The sequence below is a fragment of the Leucopleurus acutus genome, assembly GCF_964270905.1.
Source record: "Leucopleurus acutus genome assembly, chromosome: X".
Taxonomy (NCBI): Eukaryota; Metazoa; Chordata; class Mammalia; order Artiodactyla; family Delphinidae; genus Leucopleurus; species Leucopleurus acutus.
The window spans coordinates 28,074,444-28,089,020 of NC_139148.1; the positions used below are offsets into that span (position 1 = coordinate 28,074,444).

At 34.1% G+C, this 14,577-nt stretch overlaps 1 protein-coding gene across 2 annotated transcripts in view; it reads right to left on the bottom strand.

The window, feature by feature from the left end:
• DMD (dystrophin) overlaps positions 1-14,577 on the bottom strand; it is a gene marked incomplete at its 5' end in the record, with an annotated part of 2,126,456 nt that overhangs the window by 1,296,218 nt on the left and 815,661 nt on the right. For both annotated transcript variants that reach the window (XM_082864911.1, XM_082864910.1), the window contains one exon: positions 11,353-11,523. In XM_082864911.1, the coding sequence (XP_082721037.1) occupies positions 11,353-11,523 (171 nt within the window). The remainder of the gene's footprint in view (positions 1-11,352; positions 11,524-14,577) is intronic.

Sequence of the window (14,577 nt, forward strand, 5' to 3'; positions counted from 1 at the left end):
AATTCTGCCTTCAGTCAGTCTGCATAAATATTATACCATTTCTGGTCATCAGAAATGGGAGAGAGTTTTCACCTTTAGCTACAAAACATATTCACGGGAAGAAAGTGAACAAATTTACCACATTACTGCAATTCTAAGATGTGCATTTGTCACATATTAAGGTCTCTGAAATTGAGATAAAACATACAATATATGCTCACATTTAAGGTGGTGGTGTTTCTTTTGATCCAAAATGGCTGTAATTAAATCAACAGTGTATCATTCAATCTAATATGTCTTAAATGTGATAAAACATGATATTAATTGTTTTTTCAGGTCCTACATTACTCTGCCATGGTCCAAGGATTCAAACATATTTTATTATTAGGCTAATGTGATGGAATAATATAATGATACATTTTAAAAGAATATAAAACATTAAATAGTGGATCTTATACCAACGTGTATTGACTTTTTATTAATAATGCATTGCCTATTAAAAAAGAATTTCATGAAAGCAGAATACGCAAAACAGAAATTATAGCTATAATGACAGTGAATAGTGACTCCAGTGGCATTTAACAGATGTTCTATTTTCTAAGTAACAGCTGCTTGATGCATTCATTGTACAAAGTTAATGATCTGCTAGTGTTATTTCACTTCACAGATAAATTACTGTGCTCTCTTTAAAAAAGATATGTAATTTTTCACGGGAATGATAGTGTAACAGACTGTAGAAATAAGTAATAGTTCTCATGCTTTTATAGCTAAGGGGAGTGATGAGTTGATGCAATTATCCAGATAATCTAGGACCAGAGGCCAGATCTCTTTAAACCGTGAAAGATAATTGTTAAAAAAAAAAAAAAAAAAAAAACTACAGGACATCATTGGCTGAACTGAACGTAGATCTCGTAAGACTGCTTGTACTGCACTAGCTAGTGGTTCTCAAACTTTGCTGAATATTAGAGACACTGGCCACACTCAGACCAATTAAATCAGAATTTCTGCGGGTAGGCTCTCAGCACTGGTAGGCTTTTAAAGTTCCCCAGGTGATTTCAATGTGCGGCCAATGCTGAGAACCACTGGCAAAACAGAATGATACATTATGTCATGAGATCTTAGTGGGTAACTCTCATTAAATTTTAGCATTGAAGTGACAGCAGAAGGATAATTGAGGAAAGGTATAATTGTTGTTCTTAATGTTGACTATTATAAAAATTTGTCCCTGAAATAAATGTGAAAATCATGACTTGTTACATAAGTGGCTATTTAGACATGAATTATTTTGCATTATAATACCCTGAGTTAAACTCAACATTTATGTGTGTGTGTGTGTGTGTGTGTGAGATTCTAACACGTAACTCTTGGTATCCCACGACTACTGTTAATAAAAATTAATGGGGCTTCCCTGGTGGCGCAGTGGTTGAGAGTCCGCCTGCCGATGCAGGGGACACGGGTTCGTGCCCCGGTCTGGGAAGATCCCACATGCCGCGGAGCGGCTGGGCCCGTGAGCCATGGCCACTGAGCCTGCGCGTCCGGAGCCTGTGCTCCGCAACGGGAGAGGCCACAACAGTGAGAGGCCCGCACACCTCAAAGAAAAAAAAAAAAAAAAAAAAAAATTAATGGTCAATTTATGTAAAATGGTAAATATGAATTATCCAAAAAGTTGATGGATTAAACTATTAAACTATTAAACCTTTAAACTATTAAAGAACAAAAATTATTTTTCTAGGGAATGATATTTAACCATTTTAATTTTTAGATAACACTGTGAATATTAAAGGGCTTTAATATAGCTGAATTATTTAACTGGCTTTGAATTTTTAGCTACTGAAATTAAATTAGGAATGAAAGAAATCTGTTAGTGGTTAAATCAGAAAATCATGTAGATTAAACTTTGCTGAAGCTTATATTTTCCAGACATAATGATCATCTGAGATATAAACTTCTATTTAATTACAGAAATATTTATTTTCCGATGGTTATATTTCTGTGCTCAATTCATATGCTAAACAACTGGGACCAGTAATGAGATATTCAGAATTGATTTACTTATATCCAACTAACCAAAGTGATTCTTTTTTTTTTTTTGGCCATGCTGCGTGGCTTGCAGGATCTTAGTTCCTTGACTAGGAATTGAACCCGTTCCCTTCGCAGTGAAAGCACAGAGTTCTAACTGCTAGGCCATGATTTTAAGACATTAACAAATAATATCTAAAATCTAATATCACACCAGTGGCCATAGATTACAGACTAAAATAGGTGATAAATGCACACAGAATTTTCATTTTATTATTTTTATGTGGACTTATATATTGTGCACTTCAAATTTAGCCATGCTGTATTTTATTCTCATTGCGGATGATGAATAGCTTTTTGTCACTTTAGATACCTTAAAATCAGAGATAGTGTTGGATTCTAGTTGCAGATTTGCTATATACCAGGACTTCTATTTTCTCATCTATAAAATGGGAGCATTTGGTCAGATGATTGTTTCCATTTGTTCTAAAAATTACCAAACTTTGAAAGCAAATCAGCATTTTTCTCTTCTCTCAAGAAACGCTTTGGCATTCTTTTAATTTTTATCTCTTAAATTACAATTTATTATATCCAAGAGATTTTTATTGAGCATGTACTACATATCAGATACTATTTTATGCGCATGGGAAAAACCAGTGAACAAAACAGATACTTTCCCTGTCCTTTTGGCAAGTGAAACTGTTAATGCCCATGTAGTAGTCTAAGAGAGTAGGGGTTATCATGACAGCTCAGGGATCTTGTACAGTGCTGGTACTCCAACTCCCCAGGTGCTGGTAACCTCCCCTAGTTTGCCTTACCCTCCCCTTCTGTTGTCTCTGTCTCTACACTAGAGCCATCAGTGTTTCTGACCTCAACCTGGCAAAATCCATTATCAGAGATTTGTACAGTACAAAGAGGGAATATATGTGATCATTCATGGAGTGACAAACATCACAGATGTGGTTTTCTTATGGCATCTCTGTTGTCCAGACCATGCAGCTAGAAGTGATCCACTCTATCAAAATCTTAATATTAATTTTCCCTCTTTATCACTACTCTGATGGAGGCAGATTGTTGAATTTAAAAATAGAATGAGGGACTTCCCTGGTGGCCCAGTGGTTAAGAATCTGCCTGCCAATGCAGGGGACACGGGTTCGAGCCCTGGTCTGGGAAGATCCCACATGCCGTGGAGCAACGAAGCCCGTGCACCACAACTACTGAGCCTGTGCTCTAGAGCCCATGAGCCACAACTACTGAGCCCGTGAGCCACAACTACTGAGCCCATGAGCCACAACTACTGAGCCCATGTGCCACAACTACTGAAGCCTGTGCACCTACAGCCCGTGCTCCACAACAAGAGAAGCCACTGCAATGAGAATCCCACACACCGCAATGAAGAGTAGCCCTCGCTTGCCGCAACTACAGAAAGCCTGCACATAGCAATGAAGACCCAATGCAGCCAAAAATTTTAAAAATTAGAATGAAACAGCTACTGGGCTTTAGAAATTTCAAATTAGTATTAACGGTTTAACTTTGCAATTCCCATTATAAACTTTTTATCTTATTTCTGTTATTATTATTCTAAAATGTTTTATTCCTGTTATTTTAATTTTTTTTCTTGCCACTCCTGCAAGACCGGGAGAAGTAGCTGTTTCACCTAACACACAGAAACAAACACAGAGTCAAGCAAAATGTGGAGATAGGGGAATAGGTTCCAAATGAAAGGAGAAGTAAAAAAAAAAACACAGGAAAAAAGATCTCAATGAAATGGAGATAAGGAATTTACCTGATAAATATTTCAAAGTAATGGTCAAAAAATGCTCACTGGACTCAGAAGAATGGATGAATACAGGGAGAACTTCAACAGAGACAGAAAATATAAGTACCAAACAGAAACTAAAGAGCTGAAGATTATAATAACTGAACTTAAAAATACACTAGAGGAGTTCAACAGAAGACTAGAAAAAGCAGAAGAAAGAATCAGTAAAAATATGTGGAGATTAAACAACCTACTACTGAACAACCAATGGGTCAATGAGGAAATCAAAGAAGAAATTTAAAGAAATACCTTGAGACAAATGCAAAAGGATATATATCAAATCTATGGGATGGAGAAAGCAGTTTTAAGAGGGACGTTCAAAGTTCATAGAAACATAGGCCTGCGTACCTCAAGAAATAAGGAAAATCTCAAATAAACAGTCTAACTTTACACCTAAAGGAAAGAGAAAAACAAGAACAAAGCCCAAAGTTATTAGAAAGAAGGAAATAATAATGGTCAGAGCAGAAATAAATGAAATAGAGACCAAAAAGACAACATAAAATATCAATGAAACTAAGAACAAGTCCTTGGGAAAGATAAGCAAAATGGACAATCCTTTAGGTAGACTCACTAAGAAAAAAAGAGACAGGGTTCAAATAAATAAGACCAGAAATGAAAGAGAAATTACAACTGACACCAAACAAATATGAAGGACCATAAGAGACTACTATGAACAATTATACGCCAACAAACTGGACAACCTACAAGAAATGGATACATTCCTAGAAACATACTATCTTCAAAGACTGAATCATGAAGAAATAAAAAATATGAATAGACCAATTACTAGTAAGGAGACTGAATCAATAACCAAAGAACACCCAACAAACAAAAGTCCAGGACCAGACAACTTCAGTGATGAAGTCTATCAAATATTCAAATAATATTTAATACCTGTCCTTCTCAAACTCTTCTAAGAAATTGTAGAGGAGCAAGTGCTCCCAAGCTCATGTTATGAGGCTAGCATCACCCTGATACCAAAACCAGAGAAGGACACCACAAAAAGAGAAAATTACAGGCCAAGATCTCTGATTAACATAGATGCAAAAATCTTCAACTAAGCATTAGCAAATGAATTCAAGAATACATTAAAAGGATTATACATCTTGATGAAGTGGGATTTATTCCAGGGATGAAAGGAAGCTTCAACCTCTGCAAATCAATCAACATGATACACCATGTTAACAAGATGAAGAATAAAAATCATATGATCATCTCAGTAGATGCAGGAAAAGCATATGACAAAAATCAATACCAATCCATAATAAAAATTCTCAACAAACTGGATATAGAGGGAATGTACCTCAACATAATAAAGGCCATTTTTCACAAACCTACAGTTAACATCATGATGAAGAAAACTGAAAGATTCTCCTCTAAGATCAAGAACAAGACAAGGTTGTCCACTCCCCCCACTTTTATTCAACATAGTATTAGAAGTACTAGCCTGAGCAATTAAGCAGGACAAAGAAATAACAGGCACCCACATTGGAAAGAAAGAAGTAAAACTGTCACTATTTGTGAACAACATAACTTTACATGTAGAAAACCCTAAACACTCTACCAAAAAACTTTTAAAACTTATAAATTCAGTAACTTAGCAGAGTACAAAATCAATACACAAAAATCTGTTGCATTTTGATACACTAAAAGTATCAGAAAGAGAAATTAAAAAAATAAACCCATTTACAATTTCATTGTAAACCCATTCTACAATTTCATAAAGAAGAATAGAATGCCTAGGAGTAAATTTAACTAAGGAGTTAAAGAACTTATACACTTAAAACTATAAGACACTGATGAAAAAAGTGAAAAAAACACAAATAAATGGAAAGATATTCCATGCTCATGGATTGGAAGAATTAATGTTGCTCAAATGTCCATATTACCCAAAGCAAACTACAATTTCAATGCAATCACTATCAAAATTCCAATGACATTTTTCCCAGAAATACAACAAACCATCCTCAAATATGTATAGAATCACAAAAGATCCTGAATAGACAAAGCAGTCTTTGAAAGAAGAAGAATATAGGTGGAGGCATCATGCTCCCTGATTTCAAATTATACATCAAAGCTATAATAGTTTAAAGAGTGTGGGTTTGGCATACAAACAGACACACAGATCAGTGGAACATAGCCCAGAAATGAACTCATGTATATATGGCCAATTAATCTATGACAAAGGAGCCATGAATATGGGGGGAATGACAGTCTCTTCAATTAATGGTGTTGGGGAAACTGGACAACTACATTCAGAAGAATAAACCTGGACTACTATCTTTCACCATATACAAAAATTAACTCAAAATGGATTAAAGAGTTGAATGTAAGATCATAAACCATAAAACTCTGTAAAGCTTCTGGACATCAGTCTTAGCAATATTTTTTGAATCTGATTCCAAAGGCAATTGCAACAAAAGCAAACATAAGCAAATGGGACTACATGAAACCAGAAAGCTTCTGTACAGTGAAGGAAGCCATTATCAAAATGAAATGGCAATCTACTGAATGGGAGAAGACATTTGCAAATCACATATCTATAAGGGGTTAATATCCAAAATATATAAAGAGCTCATACAATTCAGTAAGGAAAAAAAACAAACAATCTGATTAAAAAATGAGCAGAGGATCTAAATAGATACTTTTTTCCCAAAGGAGACATACAGATAGTCAACAGGCACATGGGGAGATGCTCAATATCACTAATCATCAGGGAAATGTTAATCACCACAATGAGATACCCCTTCACAGCTGTCATAATGGCTATTATCAAAAGGACAAGAAATAACAAGTGTTGGCAAGGATGTAAAGAAAAGGCAACCCTAGTGCACTGTTGGTGGGAATGTAAACTGGTGCAGTCTCTACAGAAACCAGTATGGATGTTCCTCAAAAAAAAAATTAAACTATCATATGATCCAGCAATTCTACTTCTGGGTATTTATCAAAAGAAAATGAAAACAATAATTCTAAAAGATATATGCACCTGTATGTCCATTGCAGTACTATTTACAATAGCCAAGATATGAAAACAACCTAAGTGTCCACTGATGTATTAATGGATAAAGAAGATGTGATGTACAGACACACACACACAAACACACACACACACACACTGGAATACAACTCAGCCATAAAAAGGAATGAAATCTTGAAATTTGCTACAACATGGATGGACCTTGATGGTATTATGTTAAATGAAGTAAGTCAGACAGAGAAAGACAAATACCATATGATTTCACTTATATGGGGAACCCAAAAAAAACAAAACTTACAGAGAACAGATTGGTAGTTGCTAGAGGGGAGGGGTGTTGGGGTGTGGGAGAAATGGGTGAAGGAGGCACTCAAGAGGTACAGACAAAGACAAATACCATATGATTTCACTTATATGTGGAATCTAAAAAAACAAAATAAATAACAAAATAGAAACAGAGTCATAGATACAGAGAACAAACATGCAGTTGCCAGAGGATGGGGGCAAGATAGGGGAAGGGGATTAAGAGATGCAAACTTACAGTTATAAAATACATGAGTTATGGGTATGAAATACATAGTGTGGGGAATACAGTAAATAATAATAATCTTTGTATGGTGACAGATGGTAACTAGACATCATGGTGATCATTTTGTAATATATAGAAATATAAAATCAATATATTGTGTACCAGGAAGTAACATAGTTTTGTAGGCCAATTATACTTTAAAAACAAACAAACTCATAGAAAAAGAGATCAGATTTATGGTTATCAGAGTAGGGGGTTGGGGGAGGGGAAATTGGATGAAAGTGGTCAAAAGATATAAACTTTCAGTTTTAACATAAACAAGTACTCAGGGATATAGCGTACAACATGATTAATTAACACTGCTATATATTATATATGAAAGTCCTTAAGAGAGTCAATGCTAAGTTTTCTCATCACAAGGAAAAAATTTTTTTCTTTTCCTTTGTTTGTATATGAGATGATAGATATTAACTAAACATACTGTGGTCATCATCTCATGATGTACATAAATCAAATCTTTATGGCGTACACCTTAAACTTATACAGTGCTGTATGTAAATTATATCTCAGTAAAACTGAAAGAAAAAATAAAACGCCAATGACTACTAAAATGCAAAAGAAAAAAAAAGTTGGATTTTTTTCCACCTAGTGCGGTATCAAAATGCTGCCTGAAACGTCCCAATCTCAGGATTTTTATTGCTGCTGATGATGCATGAGGTGGAAAGAACATCACTTGATTTTCGAATAAGTGATTAAGCTTGTGCTACTGACTACATTATAGAAAAAATAAAAAGAACGTGGGAAATGAAAAAAAAGAGGTACAAACTTGCAGTTATAAAGTAAGTCATGAGGATGTAATGTACAGGATGGTGACTATAGCTGACAAAATTATATTACAAATTTTCAAGTTGTGAAAAAGTAAATCTTAAAAGTTCTCATCACAAGAAGAAAAAGATTTGTAACTTTGCATAGTGACAGATGGTAATGAGACTTGCCGTGGTGATCATTTCACAGTGTATGCAAATGTCGAACGTTTATGCTGTACACCTTAAACTAATACAATGCTATATGCCAATTATACTTCAATAAAAAGAAACCAAAAATAAATAAATGAATTTGTTTTGAAAAGAAGTCTGACATTTATCTTTTGAAATGGCAGGTGAGACTAACAGTCTGAGTCAAGTTCTCCATCTACCAAGAAAGCATTTGAAATGAGAATGTACTAAGGAGTCATGGGGTTTCATGTATGAAAGTTTAACTTTTTTTTCATTTTAAGAAAGTAGAATCATTATCATAAATGTGACTGCTTTATATCTGTAAGCCGCATGTTTTTACTATATGACTGTAATTTTTGAAAAAGCTTCAGCACCTTCCAAAAGAGTTTATTAAAAAATTATGTAATTAAGATGTAAATGTGTATCCTTTTCATTTGACCACTAAGGGGTCTAAAAGTATATCATTAGCAGCTTAGTGTTTCAAAAGATCGAGAAAGAGTGATAAATTATCATACAGACAAAGAAAAACGCCAGATTTCTATCATTTTTTTCCTGTTGGATCTCAAATTAGTATTGCTCCAGAGTTTTATGGAAAATGCTTCAGATAGACTCAGTAAGCTGAGCCGTCTCCAGAACACTCAAGCTTTCTAACAAGCTTTCTAATTATCTAAAAACCTTGCCAAGTTCTTTATCTTATATTTTAATGAGTTTATGGTGAGGCTAAAGCAAACATATCTCCTTAGGTGACATATTCAATGACCTTATGGAGACTCTGGAATTTTGAGTTCATATGTGGCATACTTCTGTAGTTTCACCTCAGTCAGTTATAAATTGTAGTCAGAATTGTTCAAATTCCCTTCATGTATAGCTCTACTCCTTTGCGCACCATTATGTTAGCATTCCTCATTATATTTAGAAAGCTACTCTACTAATATGGGATGAATTGTGTTCCCTCAACATTCATATGATGAAGTCCTAACCCCAGTACCTCAGAATGTGACCCTATTTGCAGACAGGACATTTAAAGAGGTAATTAAGTTAAAAAAAAAAAAAAAGGTCATTAGGGTAGACCCTAATACAAAATGACTGGTGTCCTTATAAGAGAAATTGGGAGACATGCATGTACAGAGGGAAGACCATCTGAAGACAGCTATTTACAAGATATGGAGAGAGTCCTCAGAAAAAAACAACCCCGCCAAAGCCTTGACCTCGGACTTCCAGCCTCCAGAACTGTGAGAAAATAAACTTCTGTTGTTTAAGCCTCTCAGTCTGTGGTATTTTGTTAGGCTGCCCTAGTAAACTAACATATCCATTAAACTGGATATGAACAACCAAATATATTGTCCCTAGCATTAAGGGAAGGGTGACAGAATGAAGCCTGGATCATTTTCATGAATCCTCTACATGTCCCATGGATGTTTTACCATATTTTATACTTTAATAGATCATAAATATTTTCTGGGCTTTTTTTAAACTTATGAGTACTTATGGTTGAAACTGCCATCAGTAGGTCATATATATAGAGAGAGATAGATCATTCAGAACTTCTCTGTCTTTATCTTAGGATGGAAAAGGAAAAGTTGATACTGCTCTGGCCAAAAGTGCTGTCTGTCCCTGAGAATACATTCTCTTTTTCTTCATTTTAGTATAAGACCTACTCATCATTTCAGCAGGACACACTGGCTACCCAGCCAGATAGAGACCATCTTTTGCCACCCTCCCTGAAGGCTAGATATGATCATGTGATTAAGATCTGGCAAACGGAATTTTGGCTTATTTCTTATAACAGCCCAGCTTGCACCTAAATACATGATTGTCATTGATCCCAACTAAATTATCACACAGAAATATGATGTTTGTTTGGGTGATAAGGGGAAATAAAAGGCCAATGTAACTTCTAATCTGTACCCTCTGTACACTCACTACTGTAATAATCTCACAATATATACGATCCTGAACTAATAACTCCAAGTAAATATCTTATCTCTAACAACAAATCTATTCTGAAAGGGAAGAAAAAGACATTTATTCCCTAATGTTTATTTGACAAAAATTGTATGTAACAAATTTTTACATCTACTTGTCATCTGAATCTACATAAAGAAAATCAGTTTTCAGTTTTGATCTCATTGTATGACTAAGTTTTTACATAATGCAATTAAAATTTCCCAAATTTGGATAATCTAGATAGGCTTCTTGAATTCAAAATAAAGCACAGATCTCTTAAACATCTAGTTAACGCAGGCACATGTTTGTTAATTTAAAAAAATGAGGGGGCAGAGTGTGCTATGATTTATTTTTTTCTAAGTGCCCAAAGGCTTGGCAAAGTTTAAGGTGAAAACACATTATTAATATCAACTATTTACTTTATATCAACACACTTTTAAGTAATGCAGTAATATATCAACTGAAAAAAAAATATTAAGCTATTAGTGCCTTGACCTTGAACTGTAGAGAACAATGATGTCTGAATGGCTGTCAGAGAAACAGCAAGAATCTACCAGTTGAGGATTAAAGGAAATCCCGTGCCGTTTGGTGATGGAAACGATAGTGGTCATACAGACCCCATGAGATTTTTTCTATGACTGCGACATCAACAATCTGCTGCTCTTGTGAGTCTGTCCTGCCCAACTGTCTGCAGTCTCTGCATCTTTGCCTTCCTCGTGGCTGTGGGGTCCACCTGAATAGTCTCTTAGGCAAGCTAGGGAACATAGAATCTCATCTTTGGACTGACTTTCTGACTAATGATGTATATATTTTTAAGGATTGATGTATATATTTTTATGAATATATTTTTATTCATAACCTACCTAATTCTAAACAAGCTTTGGAGAGACACTTGCTAAAGCTTCCCACTAGCTTTATTGTATTCCTGAAATATACAGTTAAACTACTGATGAATTTTTGAGGAACGGAAGAATGAAGCACAATAATATTTATGAATCTATTATTGTTGCACACTAACAGTTCCTTGAAAAATCATATTGCTGTATGTTTCATGTATGCTAAAAATAACCTTCAGTGATATAGGTTTTACCTTTCCCCAGGCAACTTCAGAATCCAAATTACTAGGCATTCCTTCAACTGCTGATCTCTTTGTCAATTCCATATCTGTAGCTGCCAGCCATTCTGTCAAGACATTCATTTCCTTTCGCATCTTACGGGACAACTTCAAACATTTCTCCAACTGTTGCTTTCTTTCTGTTACCTGAAAAGAATGATAATAAAATGTAGCTTGGTTTACTTTTTCAATTCAAGTTTAATTTTAGCTACTAAATTGGAAATTTCATATTTTTGTCATTTTAAAATAACCTTTTTCTTACTTTTTAAAAATAATATTTTAGAAAAATTATATATTCTGAATATTAATAGTGAATAAGCACAGTCTAGGGAAGATGAGATCGTTTCTCCAAAAGATAGTGTCCTGCATCAGGTAGAAAGAAAAGCTATTATTTTCTCTAATATAAATAAAAAATAAATTATGGACAATTTTTTTTAAATAAATAGAATGATATAAATCAAACTGAAGATATGACATGTTTCTTTTAGAAACCCTTCAGTCATCTGTCAAAGAGATAGGAAAGAACATTTACAAATGAGGCTTGCCCTTACTGGTAAGGAATCAAAATGGGGAAAGAATACTATTTCTCTCCAAAGGCAAAAATATTTATAAAATACTTAGAATAGCCAATTTTATTGTCATTGCATCTTTAAAGTGTCTCACTTTTGCACAAAAACACAAAGAATAGGTAACTTCCTCCTTAAATATACATTTATTACCCAAAGGGGGCAACAAAATGTGATACCATAACACAATTTTCACTCTCATTAATAGAGAAATCATGACTTGATCCTGTGTTCCAGTTCTCAGTGTTTAAAACTAAGACCCTCAAAGTCAAATTGTTCCATGTTCTCACACAGAAAATGAACACATTTGTGTTTCTCCATCACTTTTCCTGATGTGCCTACATCTTGTGAGTTGGCTGGTTGAATAAAAAGCCCAGAATCTCTTATCTCTTGTTGATACTCACACACACACACACACACACGTGTATATATATATATATATATATATATACACACACACACACACACTTATATGTGTGCGTGTGTATATATACACACACTTATATATTCTACAAACAAAATAACAATTCAGCCATAAGCATGAAAAAAATGGCAAAGATATCTTTAAAGAATTTTAAATACTTCAATGAAGATAAATACCCTGAAACTTTGAGAAAAATTCCAAATACTCAACAAAATTTGTTTCTTTAACAGAGGTGTGCGTACATTAAAAAAAAAAAATTGTTTAGTTGCTGAGGCTGCAAATTCAATTTTTTTTTTTTTTTTTAATTTACAGATTTTCCCTTCTATTCTTCCCTTCAGGGAAGTGAAAGCATCTGCATTTTGAGTGCAAGGATTTTACTTGTATGTCGGAGAAAAAATATACACCTTATGGTGTGTTCCTATGCATAGTTATTTTTTGTATGCATTATTGGTAGAAAAAGAATTCTAGATTCAATATTTCAAAGAAATTCTATCTTCCCAGAGCTAATGCATTATTGATTTTTATTTATTCTATTTTGTTTATATCCAGATAAATAGGTTTTAATAAAACAGGAGACACTGTCATCTTAAGGAAAATTGAGTTTTACACTTTTTTTTTTGGGTGGAGAAAGGATACATTTAAAATAGTGCCACCCACAGTAGAAATCATTATTTCATGAACGCTTAAAAATGTAAGTGAGGCTGACATGAGTATTGAGGCTTTGAGTATGAGCATTTGAGGCTAAAATGAATATTGCTATTTATGTATATTGTAATATAATAAGCATACAGGAATTGTAAGTATTATTATATCTCGGGTGCTAGGTGTAATATCACTCAATAAAATTAAATAGATTTAGATATAAGAAACTCTATTTTTATTCATTGAACAATTAAGCTAAGTTGGTGATATTAACCAAACTAATAAAATTGTGTTAAGAAAACTGTCAAGCTCTGAACTGAAATGCCCCCATAATTAATAAATTGAAGCCCAAGCTCCCATGTGACTGTACCTGAATATAGAGTGTTTGGAAAGTAATTAAGGTTAAATGAGGTCACAGGGTGGGACCCTAATCAGATAGGATTGTGGCCCTACTAGAAGAGGAAGAAAAAGATATCCCTCCTTCTCCCTCCATCCCTCTTATCCTCTTCTCCCCTTCCTTCCCCCACCCCTCCCACTCCCCCTCCTTCTCCACCATGTGAGAACACAGTGAGAAAGTGGCCGTCTGCAAGCCAGGAAGAGGGTCCTTACTAGACTGACACCTTGATCTTGAACTTACCAGCCTCCGGCACTGTGAGAAACAAAATGTTCTTGTTTAAGCCACCTAGTCTATGGTATTTTGTTATGGCAGCCTAAGCTGACTAATCCAAAAAAGTAATATATATTGAACTGAGGCAAGTAAAATGATTTAAATTCTGAAGACCATTAAAATAGAAGGGTTTGTATATTTATATAAAAAGAATAATACATTAAGATATCCTCTGTTTCCATAAAACAAAACCACTATTGTTGAAGATGCTTGGAAGACTTAAATATGAACAATTTTTTCTCAGAAAAGGAATACATGACTTCTGCCATTTTATAATATGATATTTGTACATATTCCCTTTATCGCTCATGTTTCTAAATCTTTATTTCAAAAATAAATGCCTGCCCCACATTTTTGCTGTGTTCTGTCATGCTTTTAAAGCGAAGTATGATTTCTTAGTAATTGTTCATTTTGCTTTAACGATATTACTCAGTGCCAAATGGTTAAATAAACATATACTTCCAAATATACATTTTCAGGGATAAAGAGGTCTTCACATCATTGTAAGAATCATTCACTCCTTAATAATAATCAACTCAGGACACTAAGAGTCCTCTAATGTCATTTTTATTGTTTTAAATTCAAAGTGATTTATTCTACATTATGTTAAATTTACTCTTGCAAAGGCAAAGATTTTGTGCAAATTCTTCAAGGCAAAGAAAAGGCCCAGACAATAATTTATATTTGAAACAGCTAATTCTCTTTCAAAACTTTAAATTAGAAGGTTTTTAAAATATAAAAATAAAGACTATCAACTAATATGAATGGTGATTTTCAGATTTTCATTTGAATCTAAAACTCACTTTCTCTCAGTGATAAGTAATTTGCAATTTGTAGCTTCAAGACATAACCTTCAATCTACTTTCAGGGTGCAATGTTAGAATTCTGACTCTGCATGGCTA